Source organism: Hippocampus bargibanti, linkage group LG07 (assembly GCF_051943395.1).
Source record: "Hippocampus bargibanti isolate YZ-2025 linkage group LG07, ASM5194339v1, whole genome shotgun sequence".
In the NCBI taxonomy this organism is placed as follows: Eukaryota; Metazoa; Chordata; class Actinopteri; order Syngnathiformes; family Syngnathidae; genus Hippocampus; species Hippocampus bargibanti.
In genome coordinates, this window is record NC_142740.1 from 23,196,608 (window position 1) to 23,218,913 (window position 22,306).

At 39.2% G+C, this 22,306-nt stretch overlaps 1 protein-coding gene across 4 annotated transcripts in view; it reads right to left on the reverse strand.

Annotated features, from left to right (window-relative positions):
- Positions 1-22,306, reverse strand: part of ptprsa (protein tyrosine phosphatase receptor type Sa) — a 241,764-nt gene that overhangs the window by 54,935 nt on the left and 164,523 nt on the right. For 3 of the 4 annotated variants that reach the window (XM_089001604.1, XM_089001603.1, XM_089001605.1), the window contains 7 exons: positions 21,783-21,893; positions 11,761-12,030; positions 11,002-11,583; positions 8,706-8,842; positions 8,450-8,594; positions 1,787-2,107; positions 224-417 (listed from right to left, as the gene is read on the reverse strand). In XM_089001604.1, coding sequence (XP_088857730.1) covers positions 224-417; positions 1,787-2,107; positions 8,450-8,594; positions 8,706-8,842; positions 11,002-11,583; positions 11,761-12,030; positions 21,783-21,893 — 1,760 coding nt within the window. The remainder of the gene's footprint in view (positions 1-223; positions 418-1,786; positions 2,108-8,449; positions 8,595-8,705; positions 8,843-11,001; positions 11,584-11,760; positions 12,031-21,782; positions 21,894-22,306) is intronic. The other variant, XM_089001606.1, reaches the window with a different exon arrangement.

A 22,306-nucleotide genomic window follows, 5' to 3' on the forward strand; every position in this document is an offset into this window, starting at 1 on the left:
GCAGTAATACGATGAGCGCACCCAGATGATATGCCCAACTCCAGCAATATTTGCACGGTTGCTTTGCTGACCTAGATACGGTGTGTATTGTGTTAAAAAATGTGCCTTAGTTGTCACTCCTATTGAGTCAGTGGATGTTTGGTGGTTGGCCCATGATTGAAAACATTTTTTTAAAAGATACACCTTCCGAAAGAATATATAGCGCAAAGCCACTTGGTCTTACCTGGGCATCAGCCAACATGACATCCTTTATGAGGGGCAGGCCCCTGGACTCTCCATTCTCCACACGAACATAGTGGACCTGATACCCACGGATCTGCCCGTGCTGCTTTCCTGGCATCACAGAACGCCACATCACCTTAAGTGCAGTTGAGTTTAAGACGTCCACCTCCACTCGCCTTGGAGGGCTGCCAGGAACTACAAGAAAAAATGAAAATACACCATGTAATACAAACTGTTTTAAAAATCAAAGAAATATGTTAATAATTGGAAACTGAATTGAATAAAGAAGGCCAATAGATTCAAAAATATCCTTTGTCATTATACTGTACAGTCTTTGGAAAAATAACATGCATCATTTACATCATTGGCAATACAATATGTTATTTTTATTTCTTGTGCATGCTGCGGTTGTCTTCCTCTGCAATCACCAAGGCTTGTATTTGGAACCAACATCAGTGTGGCTAAATTTTCAGCTATATCAGGGGGGTACAGAAGGCTCTAAATGCTGTGGTAATAGTAGGGGAAAGGATTTTGGAGAAACCAATACTCGCCATCTGTCTGATTCTCATGTGTGGCTCACATCTAGCTGTTTATCTCTCTGAAAGTTGAGTTGGAGCTTCTGTCATTTCGTTTCTGCTTACGATACTTGTTTTACGTGGTGCCTTTGCACATATTATTTTAGCTTATTCCGTCATTAACTTGTATGCATTTCTTTTGATTATGTTATAAACTACATCATTCAATATTTTGATGTGAACCGTCCTTCTGATGCCCGATGCAAGTCCAAAATGACCCGCATTCATTTGCCATGTCATCTGTCCTTCTTTTCTTTTATTCTAGTAGTAGTAAATATTCTGTTTTTTATTAACATAGATTATTGAGCATTTTATTTTGTAGGTTACTATAAAAACAATCATGTTTATACTCGGGAGCCTAAGTCAAGTCGAACTATTTTGTAATTAATATTTGCAACATGTTACAAAAAGACTGACAACTGATAGCTGTTGAACACAGGTAAATGTTTGAAAACAAATTTAAATATTACTAAACACATCAAATATCTGTCGAAATTAACTACATAACCAAGGTGATGTTGATTGAAGTCATAGAAGTTGAGGGAAGCAACATTCATCCTCTTTTATTGTAGGCCAGCTCAAGAAGCATTTGCTTCATAGTCTGCTTAATTGTATCCAGCCCTTTGTTTGTTTTGTTGGATATTCTCTGGGTTCATCCGACTGAATATGAGTCAGAATTATTGTTTCTCCATATGTGTCTGGCGATTGATCAGTGAACAGCTATGGTCTAACCCCACACCGATACACCATTTCCACCCCACCACCCGAAGTCAGCTGGATAGGCTCCAGTACACCCGCAACACTAATACTCTTACTCAAGGGAACTGTTATCAAAGATGGATGTGCAATGTGGTTGGATTACATCACGAGATGTAGGAATGGCAATTTGTTCAGTAAGCTATCATTTATTTTTCCATGATCATCATTTCTGAGAATGCTCATTCAAACAAAGTGAATGCATGTTTACTGCAGAACAGATATTTATGTACCGTCTTCATCGGTCCGGCAGATTAATGGCTCACTTTCAGGGCCCGGCCCAACAACCGTGAAAGCAGACACAGTGATGCGATACGGGGTCCATTTATCCAACCGCTGCAGTTGCACCTGCTCTTCAGTGGCAGGCACGCTTGGCTCCTCCATTGATTCCACATCGCCATTGATGCCCTCTGACTGTTCCACCACCTGGTAGCGCACCCTATACCCCACCAGGAGACCATTCTGACTCTTCAGTGGCGGGGGGTGCCAACTTACCAGCAATGTGGTGGAGCTGGTGCTGCTACACTTAATGTCTTGAGGAGGGTCAGAGGGCTCTGGTGAGGCGGACAGTACAGAAAGGAAGAAGAGGGGAAGGAAGAAGGGGGTAGACGACCAGGAGTATGAGCAAAGAGGGTGGAGTGAAAAATACAAAAATGGGAGGGATAAAGAAAATGGAAAAAATGGAAAATATGAAACTTGGATAAAAAAACAATAAGAATTATTTAAAGCAACCAAATTGAGCGAACACACAAGGATGCAGTTTGGATGAAAAAAAAAAACAAGCAAATATGAACTTAAATGGTCAATGACAAAAACATATTCTGTAATAATGAATCAAGATGCTTTAACTATTGTACCCTTCATATGAAAAAGTGTCCAATTGTATTGGTCTGAACTGATCAGTTACTTTTTTTTTTGCACAAGATCTTTGTTTATTGAGCACGTGCTTGATCTATGGGTGTCACTGCTTTGTGCAAACAAGGGGGATTTTTTTACCTTGTATTCTGATTATAAATCCTCCCCCAATTGATTTTTTTTTGTCAACTTCCATATTTAACCTTGATAGAATCTGTAGCAAACACTTATAAATACTGTGCTTTGTCATGCCTTGCAGTGATAATTTTAATTTTTTTTATCTGGGATTATCTGCAGGGAAGGACAATTTGTTACCTCTAGTGGTATGTATAACCATTCAGCGCTCCCATCACTATACTGAGCACTTTTCATTATTACATTGAATGAAAAACAATCGTACAACTGCCAATACACAAAATAAATACCAGTAGAAGTCATTCCACATAAAGAAACTCAAATGGAATAAATCATGAATGTAAGAGGGACACTGGGACATAATATATGTAACCCATGTGACTCAAAAAAATAGGAACTCAATGGAATTCATGGGATGTAGAATACTCCACAACCAGACAAAAACAAAAAAAGGGGGGACAAGATGAAATAATAACAATGTCTGCATCATACGTACCTGGCTCCAATAAACACTATATTTCAACGACTTTCTTACCACCAGCCCTGGACTACAGCAAGTGCTTCCCTTCATTCGAGCCGCTTAGAGGGACAAACATCCAAGTGTTTTAGTCATGTACAGAATCTTAAATTTGGAGTGATGTGAACATCAATTTAAGAGCTCTAGAAGTTCCGCTTTTTGCTCTAGGCAGGGCTGCTTAGTACTTGTGTTTTTGGGCTGGAGGGTCCACAAGACTGTGAGAGGGGAGGCTTGTCGTGTTGAGGGTGCAGGCGCACAACACAAAAAAACCCTTATTTGTTTATTGTTTAAATGAATCCCATTTCATAAAATGTCCCAATAAAACTTGATGAAGCTGTTATGTTAGTGGACTTGAACAGGACAAAAGAGAAATCATTCGTCCTGATTGTAATTTATACTGTATGTATGGAATCATTCAAGGTTAATGATATTGTATCTGACCTCATTTTCACTTTAACAAACCAACTCCATTAACAAATGCATGAAATAACAACCAGAGATTTTGGTCAATCAGAGAGAGCCTCGTGGTACACAACAAATAGGTCAAGACCTCGCAATCCTTTCTCTGTGTCCAATTGGCTTATTTCATTTCGGTCTTGCAGGATTTGGAGCCTTTCAACTTATTTCCACCACTTTTGTTGCATTTGCAGAACTACGCACGTCAACAATGATTGCTCAGTCCTCAGTCTTTGTGATAAGGTAAAGAGGCTGTGAATGTGAGGGAGCGCAAGCTATCTCTGTGCACAGGCCAGTCGGATGACGGTTTAAGACTGGATGTGGCAGAGCTTTAATAAAGTGCATTACCCATGAACAAGACCAGCAGTAGGATTATAGATTCGAGAACTATACAAGAACCTCCACTAATGCTTCACTTGGGAATCTTTTGAAAGTTCTCCAGATGTTCCATGTCAAATAATGTGCAGTGTCTGCACAAACTTAATGCTAACAGCTAGCGTTTGTGTTATGGTTATTTCACCTTAGAACTGTAGATGCTGGTACCATACATTTCAAATAGTGGTTTACTGTCCAAAAGAGTCAAGAAGAAAGCTGCCTTAGCAGTATGTGAACGCAGGTTGGCAAATGAGTATCTTCCATTGAAGTTTGACGGAGTTTGGAAAATCAATTCTGAACTTGAAATACCATCAAACTCAATTTGTCAGACAAAGTGATTTGACATCGGGCCAATTGAAATTTGAGTTGGCACATTCAGATTCAGGCTGAAACTGGCTCCATTTTCATAGTCTAAATCAAGATAAAAACTTGAGCTGCACTGGCCAGCATTTGATGCATCACTAATAACCAAAGCATTTGTAATCAACAAAAAAGGACATCTCACAGCCTGCATGGGAAATGTGTTCTCATCAGCAGTGTCAATGTGCAGGATGGTCACATTTGGGCAACATTCTAAAATTAATCTTCCTTGATTCCAAATGTCCATGCTTCACTTTAAACAAATGCTCCAATAGGTCTAAAACCCTCTCGTAATTACAGTAAGTGGAAAGGCTAAACGGCTTGTTTGGCTAAATATGGAGGATTTAGAATCCACCGTTTTAATTTGAGAGACACAGCTTGACTGGCCACTGGCAGTTCCGCGGTAATCTTTGCAAATGAAGCCTAACAATCCAAGGGGATGGGTCAGAGATCATATAGAAAGGCATGAAATTAATTCTGAAGCTATGAAATGGGATTCCTATCTGTGACTTTGTGGCCCTGCAGCCTGCTAACACCGACTCCCACGATCCAACTCATGCCCTATTACCATGTCTTTAAACTGCGTAAGAGCACGAGGGGGGGCTGGGAGCCTGCCCACTTCTCCAATTGTGGACCCGATCCAGCCTCGTCTGAACACTGTCATAACAAATGGGCTCAGGATCTGAACAGACGATGACACCTGAACCCAAGAGGCCCTGCTGCTTTTGAACGAGGGCCACTTTTCTCAGTAATAATGGATCTAGTTTATTCACCATCAAACAAACAAGAAGCCCAAAGAGGATATGTTAAATTGAAAGGTGAAAAGACAAATAATAATTTTATTTACAACTGCATATTATCGACAAAGTGGTCCCCAGAACAATAGAATTGGGTGATGCTGCAGTATTGAGCATACACATTCTTTTGTTTTTTTTTGTATATTTATTTTGTTTTCAAATTACATATACATTTGACTTGCCTGTCTTTATCTTATACACACACACACACACACACACACACACACACACACACACACACACACACACACACACACATATATATATATATATACCATTTCTGACATCAATGGGAAGCCAATTAGCAGTGATATCAGAAATTAGCAGCAATACGATTTAATTTACTAGCAAATTACTACTAAAACGTTAGGTCATAATAGTAAAATAACATCCAGTTATCTCTGAGGTTTTCGAGAAGGCAGAATTAATCCCAACAACCACAAAGTCACTTACCTTCTGACATCCAAAAGATTTAATGAGTTGTCACTGATATTTTTTTTTTTGTTCTGATTGAGACCGTGTTTGCTCTGACCTACACAGTAAGATCCCAACGGGAATCCATTGAGAGCTGAGTATTGGCTCCCACATTCGCCCCTTTAACAATATTTCCGGAGAGAGTTCACAGGCAAAACGCAGAGTCATAGTAGTAGAATGGATAGAAAAAGTAGAGAGGAGAACTAGAAAGAAAGAAAAAAGCACTGATATGCAAATATAGGTGGGAAACATGCGTTCAAATATGGACCGACACTCCCATGGACATTCTGGTTATCCTTTCTATCCACTGTAAGCATGTATCGTGGAGAAACCTCATTTTTAAAATTATGGTTTGGACCATGGTATGGTGCATTTTCAGCGTGTACTCTATCTGGCACTATGCTTGCAAATGGCCGTGGTAGGCCTAAGAAAAAAAAAGAAAAAAAGGAAACAGCAGCAAGCTACAGTTTGACACAGTGTCAAACTCATATCCATTTGAATAACCCATAAATTAACAGAAAGTAACCAAAAGTATAAACTCAAAAACTTTTTGAAAAGACCCAAAATACAAAGGAGGGGATGCAATGTTAGCAAGGCCATTCCAAGGAAAGTTGTGGTTATTTTTAGAGTGGAACAAGTGGAAAAAAACAGAAAGGGGAGGGGGATGAAGGGTATTGAATAAGCCGATGTATGATGGAGCGTGTATCCAGTTGAATGTGGTCGTGCTTCATCTCAAGACTAAATACAGGTAAGGAAATAGCAAACAGTGACAGGCAAAGATGGACACAAAGACACCCAAGAAACACCAAGTGATTAATGGAGCTGGACACAAAGTAGATTTTCATGCCTAGAACAATGCAATGATAGTTTCATAAGAGCACCCCTTGCGGTAGGAGTGAGTGTCACATGCAACTGCCGCTCTCCTCCTGAAGCTGCACTGTCAGTGTAACTCTGCTGCTCAGAAAAAAATAACAAAACAAAAACAAACAAAACAACCAAAAAAGAACAGTGAGGTGGTAGCTTCAAAGTTCCGGTGCCCAGATTTTTGAGTGTGGGGCAGCCAACAAGTTGCACTGGTTGAAACAGAAAATGTGTTAAAAGCAAGCTTCTCCTTCACCATGGCTCTCCTATTCACCGGTAATTTTAGCATCATAAATGATGCTAGAATTGGATGAGAGAGGCAGTTTAAGTGGGAAGTGGGCGTTGGTAGCTACATTAAAAAATGGCCAGGAGTCATTTGACTGAAACCCAAGATATAACTTGCCATTGTAAAAGTGAAATGTGTGTGTGTTTATTATGACATAACAGACATAGAGTGCTAGCTCTACTTACAAATGTCTCTTCATATGAAACATCTCAATAGGAAAATATTGCCTCTTGTCATGAAACTAATTTCAAGATATCAAAGGTAAAAATAAAGATGTGGGCTGGTAGTCACAGCGCCGACTTTCCTGAACGCAACATACTTATAGCTGCTCCACCATTGGCTATTTCTGATCCTGGAATACCTTTGACGAAGAGGTATTCTACCGGATGTTTCCTATGGGTGTAGGTGGATGTGTGTGGATGCAGCGTCCTTGACATTTACTCCTTGGATCATGAGGTGTTCGAAGAGTTTTACGTAAATGTGAATCACAACGAAAAAGTGTTTATGAGTCAGGCGATTCTGATGTTTGCCTTGTATATTTTCAAATGATTTGTAAAACGGACAAAAAATATTACAATATGATTGGAAAACACAATTTCTGAGGGAGGACATGGACAAAAGTAACTTAAGAAATGAAGATGTGCTTACAATGTAATGACAGTTTTATTCATTTTTTTACACTATGCTAAACTCATTTACTGTGCAATAATAATCTTTTACATGTATTTGTGACATACTTGGATAGATTAATACGCTTTATGAAACATTTATGCCAGAATTTTGCGCTGGTGGAACAACTTTACTTGGAAAAACGCATCAACTTACATTTTGTAGTTAAGACATTTCTTTCAGAAAAAATAATTTTGTAAGTAGAGTCATCACTGTATCAGGATGTTATGTGTTTCACTGGTTAAGGATGGGAGGTGTTCATATATTCACATTTTAAATTGGGGTACAATATTCCTGAAAATAATGTGCAGGGAAAAAATAACAAAGAAACACATGGTTAAATCTGATCAAATTAGAAATAAAATCCAACTCAAATATTAAAAAAAGTGTATGTTTTCAATTGAGATGGCTTAGCATTTAGAGAAATCAGCCATTACATTATAACACATTAAATATAAATTTTCTATATGAACAAACACCTCTATTTTAGTAGTTATTTTTCTCTTCTCATTGTGGATGGAAATAAAGGAATACATTTCGATGACATTTTTTTTCCCTTTGGAGACTAAGCTCCCAGAAATCATTCCCAATTTTGTCTCAGTTCATAAGAGAACCTTGGTGGATTTTGAACACAGTTGACATTTTTGTGTCTTTGTGGTATGAATTAAAGTGCACTTGCTCATTTCAAAAGAAAATCAAAGGTAAAGAAAAGAAAAAAAAATAGTAACAGGACCGGCACATAGTCTGATTAAATGTTGAGCAGATTCCCCTGCATCTGGAACCACAGCATTGTCAACCATAAAGGTCATGCACACTGGAAAACACTCAGTCTAAAGTCAAAATTTATCCCAATGAATCTATTGCTAATTTACAGGACGTGTAAATGCACACGACGGTGGAACAAGTCAAATTTCAAAAATATAAATCCATACATATCAGCTCTGAATCCTATTATGTGTAAGAAGAAAACAGCAAAGTTGATGTAGAATTCAACACCCGAGAAAAGAACATTTACAATGCTTTGACATTGCTGTTTTTTCCATAAAGACAAATATTTGCGTTAGCAAGCAAAGATTAGATGAGAAAAAATGAAGAAAAAAAAGTTACATACTGGCTTGCAGGGTCTTCTGTGACATGTCGTTGGTGAATGCTCCAATGCCCTTGTTGGAGATTGCTGCAAGGGAGAAGTGATACTCTGTGTTTGGCCGGAGACCTTCCACTATGTATGAGGATGTAGGTCCAAAGGTTTTCTTGATCTATGGTCAATGAGAAAATTTGTTGTCTCCATCATCACCATCAACATCAGTAGAATCATCATCAATGATGAAATATGTACATATTATTTCTTGCATCAATTAAATGCTTACCTGAGAACCAAAACTCCCCTCTGTGTAGCGAAGTTCATAATTTATAATCCCTTCTTTGTCAAAGGCTGGTTCCCAGGTCAGTTCAATGCTGGTATCTGACACATCTCCAACTTGAAATTTGGATGGCTGGCCAGGAACTGCAAAAACATCGTCCAATAATAAGGAATGCTATCAAGCTGAGATCACATTTAGTTTCATTATTTAAATTGCGAGTGAAGTATGTTTTGAATAAATGTATTGTGCACATTTAAATATGTCTGGTAACCTTAGCATAACTTCTTCCGAAGCGCATCCACATGGCTAAGGAGTTAGAATAGTGTTAAAATGTGAAGTCTGGCTTATTCAAAACTAATGTGTAGAAGCCTTTGTCAAAAGTGGGAAAACAATGATGTGAAGTTGACTGTTATCCAAAAAAGATTTTTTTTGTGACAGCGATAATTTCACAGATTGGCATATTGGCCGATTTATTTGTTCAGATGTTTTTAATATTCAAACTTTTTTTGAGCCTTTCAACCCCTCCATTCATTCTATTTTTCATACAAAAGGTTTTCATGTTCATCTGCATTTTATGAATACTGTGAGGGGAAATACTGAAAAAAAAATACCCACACTGCATTTTCACTATTCCCATGTTGTACATTCAGTTCCCTCCAAAAGTGTTGGGACAGCAATACCAGTTCTGTTGTTTTTGGTGTATAGTAAATATATTTGAGCTTAAGATCAAAAGATGAGTATCAGACAATATTTCTGTAGTTCATCTTTTATTTCATGCTATTTAAATGTAGATATGTTAATCACCTCAAGACAGAACACCATTTCTGTGTAGTAAGTCGACCAATGTCCAATTTCGGTGCTTCCTATCATTCACCCATGCATTTTCTAATGAGTTTATCTGCACAAGAGTCATGGCCGTGCTGGAGCCTATTCCAGCTGTTTTCGGGCAGGAGGCGGGATATACCCTTTAAGGACAACCAACGTCACTTTTTTGTTTCCTAACTGACATCAGAAAAATGTTTTATTGCATCTAAAATACCCAAAACACCCAGTATGATATTTTTAGTCAAATGCAAAACACAAATAAAAATGACTTAAAGTGTCTAAAAAGTACTTCAATTTGAAACCGGAAGTGGCCAGTTTCAGAAGGTCCCGCCCCCATTTTCGTGGTGTCACGGCAAGACGTCTTGCCTTGCTCGAAAATCAAAACAATGGCTTCAGATTCTGAGAATATGCTTTCTTGTTACTCATCCAGTTATGAATATGATTCAAATAGTTCTGAAGAAGAAAGCATACATGTTTGCAATCGATTAAAGAATTTATTCCGTGTCATTTTGAGGGGGGAAATGTAGCACCGAATGTGTGTCATCTGGGTGGGGAAATGTAGCACCGAAAAGAGGCAGAAGAGGGAGACAAAGCTCCGTGGAAAGCTCTGTGGAAAGAGGCTGATTAATTACTTACAATTCTTGTCAGTGAATATCAAATAGATGCTCGGTGCCACACACAAGGACTCACCATCGCGTTATTTATGTGTTTTCCTTGTAATTTCGCCAAAAACACGGATCAACACGAAGTTTTCAGACCAAACAAAGTATTGCAAAATGCATTGAGGTGATGCAAGGTATGTCCTTTCTCGCTGAGGGGCGTTCCTTCAGTTCGTCACCAACTCAAAAACAAGACTTCCGGAATATTCAGAGTGAGTCTTAAAACGTAAAATATAGCTATATGCGGTGGAATCTTTGTAAAATACGCTCAGTAGAAGTCATTTGAAGCCATTTTACAAATTATGGACACATCTTGTCCGGAGACGTTGGTTGTCCTTTAAGTGGTTTCTAGCCAATTGCAAGGAACACATAGACAAAGAACATTTCACAGTAACTCCCAAGGACAATTTAGAGTGTTCCAATAACTTGTTGTGCAGGTTTTTGGAATGTGGGTGAAAACCGGAGTACCCTTGGAAACGCCAACCTGAGAGTCTGCAGATTCCACACAGGAAGGCCAGAGTCGGAATCAAACCCTGCACTTTAGCACTGTGAGGCCAGTGTACTCACCAGTCGAGCACCGTGCTGCCTTTGACTGAAACAGCATTTACGAAGGACTAAGTGGTAATTAATGTGTGCTGGGTTTAGACTGTTGCCGCAATTTACATTCACTCAGCAATTGATGGGGTGTCCCAACGATCATTTGGAATGCTGATAGGGATCCAAAATGTATTGAAACATACAGCAGCATTAAATCTATACCGTATACTATATTTAACCGCGGGTTAGCAAGTTAGTAAAACTGTATTTTGTTTTCTTACCTCCTTGCAGCACTTTGACATGGATTGGCTCTGAAAAGGGTCCATCACCCACTGAAGTAAAGGCTAGGACTTTGATGGTATAAGTCTCTTGAGGAACCAAGCTCTGAATTGTGGTGATGATACTGTCCTGGACATTATGAATCTGCCAGAGGCTCATTGGCTGAGAGTCATCCATGGTGTAATAAACTCGATAGCCCTTAATCTGCCCATTTGGTTCCTCGGGGTCTTCCCAGCGTACCATCATGGTGTTTTGGGATATAATCTGGGCCTGAATATTACGAGGTGGACTGGCAGGGGCTTGTTCACCAGTTCTGGTTTCCACCGGTTCACTGGGAGGACCCTGGCCAATTGTGTTGACAGCTGAAACTCGAATTTCATACTCTGTGTTGGGGTAAAGGCCGCCAATGCTATAACGTGTCGTGGTAATGTCATCCACCGTCTCATACTTGCTCTCTGGGGATTTAGCACGATACTGAATGATATAGTAGGTGACTGGGTCAGGGTTGCCGGAGTCCCAGGTGATGGTCACACTGGTGGCAGTGGTTTCAGTAACCACAGGAGTACCGGGAGGCTTCGGGAGAGCTGTCATGACAAAACAAAAGGTTATTTGAGATTAATGGGTAATTTTAAATATATCAGGATAGAATAAAAAATAAAAAACAAAATCAAATTACGACCCCCAAAAAGTGCATTTTGTGACAATGTACATTGTTTATGAACATCTGATGTTCCCTCTCAATAAATGTTGTGATCTCTTACATTTGACAGTGATCTGCGCCACCGCTTCTATGATGCCAAGGCTGCTCATGGCCACACAGGTGTAGTTGGCGGACTCACGGATGCTGCTCAGTTCAAGAACATTCCTGCCCACAGGCATCTCATCCTCTGGCGTCAAGTCCTCTGAATTTAACATCCATTTGACATAAGGCATGGGGGACCCAACGGCCACACAAGTTATGTTCACACTCCCACCAGGCATAATTTCCTGGCTCGTTGGTGGAATGGAGAAGCGAGGCGGCACCCGTCGTACTGGGAGAAGGCATGAGGAGGGGGGAGAATGACAAAGAGGGCAAAGATAGTCAAAGGAGAAAGACAGGCAACAACATAGGTCGATGAAAATGGACCCTTCTCGTGGAAGTTTTGAACACAAAAAAAGGTTAACGTTATAATGGGAACAAAACACAAACTAAATGGACTGAAAAATATACAAATAAGAAGAATGAACTAAACTAACAAAACTGCTTCAACAACAAGATAGATTAACAAGAAAGCAACGATTCATAGCAACAAGGTTCCAATGACCAATAGTTGACCCATCACAGCACAATTATAGACACAAAAATCTATTACGAGTTTCTCATCTTTGGAGCTGAACTGCTGTTCAAAACCAAGTAGAGCCTAGTCTGATCGCAGCCTATCAAAGTGGAACGAAATAGGCCATATGATAGTACTATCAGTAAGGCCATCATGGCAACCTGGTACTTCCTGCCATTCAGGCACTCTGCCACAGAGGAAGTCAGCCATTAGAGGCTTCTCCCATAGCACAGGAAGTGTAGGGTTACTGGGGTCTGGGGATCTAAAAACATTCGAGCACTGATTGTCACTTGTCGCATACATCTAACTCGAAACCTTAAAGATGAGAAACTTTAATCAGATTTTTGTGGTTTAGGGTAGATCCACTGGACAAAGCCTTATTAAGATCTGACACGGTTCCATTGATAGATGCAGCTATCAGTTTCACAGACAGCATGCATAAATAGATTGAGGTAAATTAAGGATAAATGATAACAAAACCAGATATAAAAATTGAGATAAAATGCATCGAGGAATATAACTAAAGGGTCGCTAGCATGCCCAGACAGAAGACGATTGGAGAGCAAGGAAGAGGTACAAGATAGAGGACAAAGCACGAGGGAAGTAGATAGAACGAAAGGGAACAGAAAAGCAAAGAGTTAACAGAGGAAGAGAAAAATATTGGGAGGTTCGGAGAAGGGGAAGGGGGGGAGTTACCCACTTCAAGAGTATGAAAACGTTTTTTTTTTCTCTTCAGCTAATGTGACAGGATGTGATGTTGGCACATTGTCACATCACAGCCCCAGTTAACAAAAAAATCAAAGTATCAAGGTGTGTGCCTGCAAGTATGTATCAAAAATGAGAGTTGTTGCTGCAATACATTTTATTAGTGTTGGAGTCAAGAAACAAAAATGGATCCACAGGGAGTAGAAATCCAGAGAAGGAGGGAGAAAGTTGACAGGGAAATGTTGATGAAGAAGGGCAGGATGAGAACGAGCAGCACGAAACAAGGAAAACAGCGATGACAGGAGCTGCAATGAAGAAGCAAATGAATGAAGGATGATCTCTGATGCATATGATACAAGATGTGTTGGTGTAGATGCTACACATATAAGCTGCTTGTAGTTTAGTGGTATTTGAGGTCTGTTGTATGAAAGAGTTGAATAAAATAAATGATAGGCATCCCAAAAAACACTCGACGTAGGGACAACATGGGAATGCTAATGCTCATGAGGTGAGATGATTCCCTTTTGATATTGCTCTTTATTAGGAGCAAGTAAGTTTGGACCATTCCTAAAATATTTGAACATGGAGGAGGATTAGCATTGCACGGTGGTTCAGCAAGCTTATTCTGCATCGCTACAGAGTTCATTTTTGGTACATCACCAAATTAATATTTAAAGAGGATTTGAAGAGAAAGCCAACTAATTTAGGACTAGAAAATCAAAATGAAACAAACAAATAAAGTTAATTGTGATGTGATTCTCGTACATTAGCAACCTTCTAACTACTTCATGTCTGCATGTTTGTTGGGATGCAGATAAAGAAAGGGTCGGAAATTTGTACAAATGTACAGGTAAAAAAGGCTGAATTCAATGAAAAGCTGAGGCGGATAAAGTCAAGACCGAAAAGAAGGGACAGAGCGGAACAAAACAAGAAAGTTGAGCAGCAAGATGGCACACAAACAGAAATCGACAAGCGCTGGTGGACATACAGACATATTGGAGACTAGTGCGCGGAGGGTTTGAGCGTGGTTATAGTCGAAACGGGGTGGGTGAGGGCATCAGTGGGTAGATAGAAAGAGGAGATTGTGATTTCCAATCAAAGCAAAGGACAGACCATGGCATTAATTGGGTTTGAATGTCTACCACACTGGGGCTTCAAAGCAAGAGTTAACTGCGTAAGGACAGCCTTAAACAAACAATAGCACCTAAGCGTGCAAAAGCAAAGTATTTTCAGGTTGTGGGGGTTGATTTTGGTATGGAGATGGAAATTAAATGTCCTACTGAAGCCATTTCAAATTTTCAAAAGACGGAGTTAGTGATGGCAGATTGGGGCATTTTGAGATTTCCCAGACAATAATGCATCGCACTGTTTTGCACTGACGTGAGCATTTTCAAATTAGTTTGTCGCTAATGGAATGAAGTGATTGTCATTGAGGTTGTTAAACAACATTCACCACACTTAGAATGAGATTGGTTTAATTCATTTAAAAACAGGTATGTTAAAGGACAACCGACACCTTTGGACAAGTTGTGTCCATAATTTGTAAAATCACTTCAAATGACTTCTACTGAGCGTATTTTACAAAGATTCCACCGCATATAGCTATATTTTACGTTTTAAGACTTACGCTGAATATTCAGGAAGTCATGTTTCCGAGTTGATGACGATGCCTGATGTGACGTCACGTTAGGAACGCCCCTGACCGAGAAAGCGACACACAATGCATTCTGGGTACTTTGTTTGGTCTGAAAACATCGTGTTCATCCGTTTGGATGGCGAATTTAGAAGGAAAATAAAACATAACGCGATGGTGAATCGTTGTTTATAAACGCAGACACAATAAAAGTGTCAATAAAAGTAGACACAATACTCAGCAGACAAATCAGCCCATTTCCAACGGAGCTTGTGCGCCATATTGTTATTTTCTGAGAGCTACATTGGAGTCCAGACGGCTCGAATTGATACAGAAGGACTTCTTTAATCGATTGCAAACATTTTTGCTTTATAACTGCATGAGTAACAAGAAGGCATCTTCTCTGAATCTGAACTCTCTGAAGTCCAAAATGGCGCCCGAGTAGGCAGCCTCAGCAAGTGCTCTCACGAACCTTGCTTTTTTTGGTTGTTTTTGTCTTGTTTTGTGTTTTCTTTTGTCACTTTGTGTTGTTGTGCATCGTGTGGAACGGATACAGATTATTTTTCAGCATTTTTGACCACGACATTCATCAAGGAGGAGACTGTGCTGAGCGGTTGCGCCTTTTCGGCAGCATGAATATGCCAGTACTGTTTTTGAATGTGAGGAATGTCGGAGCCATTCAACTGCCATCGCTGGACACCAAAGGGGCCGTTGTGCTTTTTTGCGCCTGTAATGGGCAGCATCTTCACAGCCCCGCTTTGTTTAGCGGAAAGGTCAGTGCTGTTCGACAGTCTGCGGCTGGATGCATGCATGGCTTGAGGAACCCGCGATAAGAAGAAAGGAGCATCAGCGCAGAGCGCCGATGCGTATGTGGAACTGTTGCGGCTTGGAATTGAAGCAGATTTATGTGGAACAGGAGATGTGAGACAATCTCTTTTCGTCAATGGATGCTACAGCTGCGTGTTTGCTTTTAACATTTAGCTTGAAGTCGACGTGCACATTCCACCATGATGTCCCTGATCCGCTGGTGGAAAGACACTTTGATCCTCTCCTCTTTCATCTCGAACTGCTTCATGTCATCACAAAGAGGGTACAGCAAGTCCTGAAGAATGAATGTCTCTCTGTGTCTTTGATTTGTCTATGCTGTCATATTATTTGTTATTTCGTTTTTTTTTGTTCTTTTGACTTCAAGACGGCGCCGCGAGAGTGGCTCCCTTTCCAGCAGCTCATGTATTTCGTTTTTCTACTTTCATTCCTTTCATCACTTTGCTGCTGTGAAATGTAAATTTCTCCACTGTGAGACTAATAAAGGCAAATCCCATCCCATCCCATTGTTTTGTGTCTGGAGTATCCTGGCGTGACGTCACGAACAAGGGGGCGGTACTTTCTGAAACTCACCATTTCCAAGGTCATTTTGAAGCAGTCATGGGACACTAAGTCATTTTTATTGGTGTTTTGCATTTGACTAAAAATATCAGCCTGCGTGTTTTGGGTATTTTATATTCTATAAAACCTTTTTCTGATGTCAGTTAGGAAACAAAAAAATGGTGTCGGTTGCCCTTTAAGTGAGTTACATAGTGGTTGCTAAAAAAATATCCAGTTAATCCTTCTTTTATTCTCTTTTCTGTGTCGAAATTTACTATGATGGACACTAATTCACACTGATGAAACATGTATTTTCTGACGTATTAGAAAGTCCGAATTTGAGATGTACTTCATAAAAATAAATACATAACAATTGTTTAAAAAACAATAGAACGTATTTCCGACTCGGTGTGAGTCCCGGAGCACTTTTCAATGTTTTTTTCGCTCAAATGTATTTGTTCAAATTGTTGGGTTAAATTAGCAGATGGTGGCAGAATCTAGACTGTATCTTTGCATTAAAGTTTATAAATAACAGTGCCTCGAAAACAAAGGTGTAAGGGCAGCCCATTCATCACACAGACATGCATGGGTGTGGCAAGAGTGACATACAGGTGTGCCCCCATCCACTTGGGCTCACACCAGGTGACTAGTACAATCCAAAAATGTCACGCCCAAGCCCTTCCAAGCATGCCATCACTACCCAAAAAAAGGACCGTGACAGACAAACTGAAAAATCATGGGTGACAAATGAAAATGATCAAAACCACAACAAGAACCAAGTCCGCACAGTTCCGTAGATACAGTAGTATTGGAATGCAGTTGTGTATACAAGTATTCTTTTTTTCAGCTCATTTTTGTGTTTCCATTAATTTGGTCTCCAATTGCAATCACAACATCGGACAAGTGGTCCGTTTTCTGCGGACAGGCGAGTTTCAGGGATCATAAAGTGCCTGATCATGCGCTTCTCTCTCATTGGCTCAGGTCAGTCAAATGGGAGCGAATGAGGCTGCCTCTCCACTCTTGATATCTGAACATTCTGTAGCTCAACTGTGGAGAAATCATCCACCATGATAAAAGCAACATTTTCCTTTGCGAAATAGAACTAAATTCAGTTCGCCAAACCATGTGAATTCTGACAGCTATACAAACTGGTGCAAAATAGGGTATGAGAAGAAAAATAAAAAACAATCCCATTGGCCTGGACAGGCTTCTCATTCACAGAGCCCATGAGCCCAGCCGGGCCATTTGGAATTGAGAAAAAAATAAAACAAATATATTGTTCTATTTTGATACGTTATCTTGTTTCAAGCCCCAATGTGGAGAGAAAGACAAGAAGATTTACAGTGAACGAGGTGAAAATCAGTTGAGAGAGAACGCAAGAGTACTCCACTAAGTTTAAAAGTGGGTGGTGTTGTAGAGGAATTTGTGAGACCCCCACACAAAAATAAAAAAAAATAAAAATAAATAAAAAAATAAAAAACAGGTGGACATTATTGGCCACTTTGGTAGAGCAGATTTTACTGCCCTGAAATGAATGGGGAAGCCAAAATAATGAGCAGCCTTTAGTGTCACCTTGAAGCTGAGATTACACCCTTTTGCTGCACGAGGATACAGGCATCATATGGAGATACTTTTGTTACACTTTCTGGTTCAAGTCTACAACATTTAAAAAGTCGCTGCGGGGGTAGGGCTGTACCAATACCTTGGCTGTGCTGATGCGAAAGAGGGTTTTGGGCACCTCATTAACAGGGACATTTTGACAAAATGAATTATGACAACAATCATTACATTGGCATCCAATGTTAGGAGATTTTCAGGCTCATCAACTTTTTTTAAATCAAGGAAACCCTGTCAGTTGTCATTCGCTTTGGGACAGTATTCATATATATTTTAGAATAAAACATGAGTCTGTGAGGGTTGGGACAAACGTCCAATCGAAAAGCCTGGCTTTCAATTTAATTTAGCAATTCAGAACATAAGGTGTAATCTAGCTTTCTTTCCCAACATCACACAAGGATACATAGCAAAACATGCGAGCAAATCGACACCCAACCCGATATGAAAAGGCAGACATGCACATGCGTACCAAATCGCACAGTCTTTCTGCATCTGTGTGATCATTTTGATTTAAAACTCATAGTGACGACATGCCACGAGTTTTATTTTTTCTTTCGGATTAGGAGTAGGATTTTGCCAGACCTTGCGATGGCAGTTATAACATAACTGTTTCCAAGCAAATGAATATTTGCGGCTAATTGGTGGCAAGAAGTCGTCAAATTGAAACTCATAATAGCAGCTAGATTTGGGAGCGAGGTCACATCAAGCGACAGTTCTTAATTCGAACAATCATAAAAGGCTTTGGGCTTAATTTAATAAAAAGGCTTTGCATGTAATTTGTGAGGATACAATTTACCACCCGCTCGTATTCCTAAATATTCCTAAATATTTCGCGTAATATTTGTAAGGTACATGTAAGGTAATTGAACACCTACAAAAAGCCACTGTCTGTAAGAAAATAATCTGTTGTAAATTAAATTATTCCTCAATCTGTTTTTTCTTTTGTTGTGTGTGTTTTGTGAATGAACTGCACAAGTGCAACAATCACATGAGTCAAAATCAATGTTTTCGAATAAAAATATCCATCACACATTTGTGATATCGAACCAACAAAATTGGAGGATGTTTATAGTTTCTCTATTCCTATTCATGCTATAACTCATGTGTTATTATCAGTGTTATCATTTTCATAAAAATAAACAAAATACAATTCATTAAATAAATTACAATTCATTGTGGAAGAATAAAACATATTGCATTTGAAAGTGATGTAAACATTTTACCACTATCGAACCACAGGATAGCCTCAATTGCAAAAATCATAATGCCCAGCCAAGCCACAGTTATGATTATTTGATTTTTTTTTCCAGTCAAAGATAATTTTAAATGAGATAGCAGAAACGCCGGCTGTCTATTCACTTTCATGCCGCATTTTGCATGCATTTCAATGATTCAAGAAGCACAGTAGCATCATTTGGAAAAGGAAACTCACATCTGTGAAAATACAAAGAATTAAAACAGTAATTGGTATTTTCTTTAAAGAGAAAGTAACAAAATGGAATCCTAATGAAAAAACTAAACAAAAAAGGAAAACAGGAAAACAGAAATAACACACCATAAACAACATAAATCAATACGAAATCCAAGAGAAAGCCAAAAAGAATGTTTAAGGAATTTACTGATGGAGAAAAAAAAACAAAGGAAAGGATAAAATGGAAGACAACACAGAGAAAGCATAAAAAATACCAATACGGCCAAGGGGATTCTGGACAGGCATGCAAGCGCAGTTACATTCTTCCATCATGCAACATGTTCTGTTATTTTCATGTGCTGGGTTTCCATGACAACGCATGCGAGCAAGGCTTTTCTGTGCAGAAGCAATACCAGAGGATGCAAAAGGAGAAAAGGCGCCACAATGCAAACGTAAAGGTAAAAAACCCGAACTCATCAGGTTTTATTTCAGCATTTCTTCCTTGGAAATATACTTTGTAGAATAAAAGGCTTTATCAAATCACTTTAGCATTTTGATTTGACTGATTTATCTTTTATTTAATTTTAAGTGAATTGAGCAATTTAACAGGCAAATTTAACTACAGTTTTTTCAACATTTAGATGTTTTTCCCCCTCAATTGTGGGTTGACTAAAGTAAAAAAGAAAAAAAACACACCAACCTTCTCGAAGCTCTGAGGGATGTAAAGGGGTTGATGCAGAACACAATGACATGAGGAGAAGAGAAAAATAGGGGAAACACAGAGAGAGTAAAAAAAGCCACCTCAAGGTGTTTAGCTGCAGCTACATTTCCCTTTGCTTGCATCTCGGTTATTTTTTTCCCCCATACTGTCCCTACTACCGGAGACACCAATTTTGAAAGAACACTTGCCTGCCCACCCCTAGATTAAATACCATGTTTAAGAAATAGACCAAACAATCAAGACCATTCATTGTTGTCGCTAAGGTAAATAATAAAATAAAATAAATGGTGAGCCACTCCTGGAGTAAGATTACGTGTATCATAATTTCAAGATTAAAAATCTCCTCATGACCACAAAAAGAACTTCCGCTGATGGCTAATTATTGCTTTTGTTAGCGAAGGAAGTTAAATGAATATAAAGTAAGGAAAAACTAATGAACGATTGAAAATAAAATAGACACACTTGGGCCAAAGTTAGAAGCTGCAGTTTGAGACTGTATGTTTACTCAGAGGCAATTGCAACGTGACAATGGGCTTGTGTCGCACAGATCAAAATACATAATTGTGTCAGGGGAAGAATTTTGGGACTGATATTTTCTGCTTCCATTTGTATCTCAACTACAGCTGCTAATCTCAGGTGCAATTTGTGAACGAAAACATTGTAAACATCACATATCGGAATTGTTTGACAAAATTGAACTGAAAACAGACAAAAGGTTGACACCATTCAAGTGAATTACATGTAGTAGAGTGAGGGAACCTGAATAACTATGACCCTTGTGAACTCCGTTTGACTGAAGGCGCACTGATGCCAGCGTTTGTGGAAGCGGCATGAGTTGAATGAAAGCTTTTGTTGTTGTTGTCGCCCAATCAACATATGTTCTCAGAAATCACAAAGCTGCACCAAGTGTTCCCATTCTTAGTATGCAATATTAATGACTCTTGATGGCAATTTGTCTTTAATTGCATGATATATGGTGAACGTTGTAGTGTTATATTTTGAATGCCGGCTTTCTAATTTAACCATATTTTTGCCGATTGTGGTGAGACAATGGCAACAGTAAGTACAAAAAAAGCCCTGACCCAATTTATAATGTCAGACTAGTGAATTATTTATTGGGAACAAAGTTATTTGGTACACAGCAAAAGGAACGAACTGAGTAGACACCGATGGCATCTTTATTTAATGTGTCATATAAATTATACATGGTGAAAGTGCATCTGCTTCATTTTATTAAACCTCACTAAACAGGGAGTCATTGTCTTTTTGCATCAGTGGTCAAATGATTCTATTCCATAGCTTTGCTGACCAAAAAGACTAATGGGTGTGCGGCTATGTAAAAAGGAAAACAATAGAAAGAAATACAATTATAGAATATAGCAGAATGAAGGAATTGTATGGAATTATGCTCCAGAGGACAACATGTTACATAGCAATGCTACTCACTGCGTTAATGGACAATTCTGACTTTTTTTTTAGATTTTGATTGCTAGTGACTAATCCCTCTTTCACGCAATCAAAATCTAGACTTACCGTTTTGCTCCAGTACCTGAAATTTAAAAATAACTAAGCAACTTCCACATGTTGAAAGAATGGCAAACATTTGTTTGGGTGCACAATTACAGTTAAGAAGTGTCTGTCAACCGATTAAGCAAAGACATACGGATTCTTGTGCTACGCATTTCCTTCCAAGCGAGTTGGGCATGGCGTTGGAAGACACAAAATGAAGTGTTACATCATAACATAGAAGAACATCAGTTGGTCAAATGACTATATACTTTGCAAATGGCTTTTATCGTGCACATTCATTTACACAATGGGTAGGCAATGTTATCAGTGCTAAAATATTTATACGAGTTGGATAAAACAGGGCTATGGCTAGAAGGGAAGTAATTACTATTCGTAAAGCTCAACAAAAAAGAAAGGACTGTGCAGACATTTCACTTTTTTTTTTTTTTTTTTGGGGGGGGGGGGGGGGGGGGGGGGGGGGGGTTCAACACTTGTGTTCTCCCTACCTCGCACATAAAGGTTAGCTGGGGACGAGTAGCGAACGCCTTCCAAATTAGAGGCCACACACTCGTACTTTCCTTGGTCTGTCTCCTCGCTGTTCTCAATCTGCAAAGCACCTGGAAACAACAATATGCAGCAAAAACAAGAAGAATGAAAGGAAGAGACAGACAGAAAAAGAGAAAAAGGAGGGAGTATCTTGATTAGTTGAGTTTTTTTGTTTTTGCACAAAGAAGTCAGAAAATTCCCAAAACAGGGGTATCTCGCAATGCACTGGACTATTTCATCGGAACGTTCTACTCTCTGCAATCTTAATGCAGTTCAGTATGACAAATCGCGTAGCCTTCCGGGATCCGTTACACTGAGATTAAACAGGCAAACAATTTAATACATACATTAGCAGGCTGAATCGGTCACGCCAAACTTGTTGGTAGCATTTGGATGGGGTAAAAGTAAAAGGAAGAAGGAACATTGCAAATGTAAAAAAAGTTACAAAGTAAAGTTTTAGAGGTTGTGATGGAAACTCAAAGTT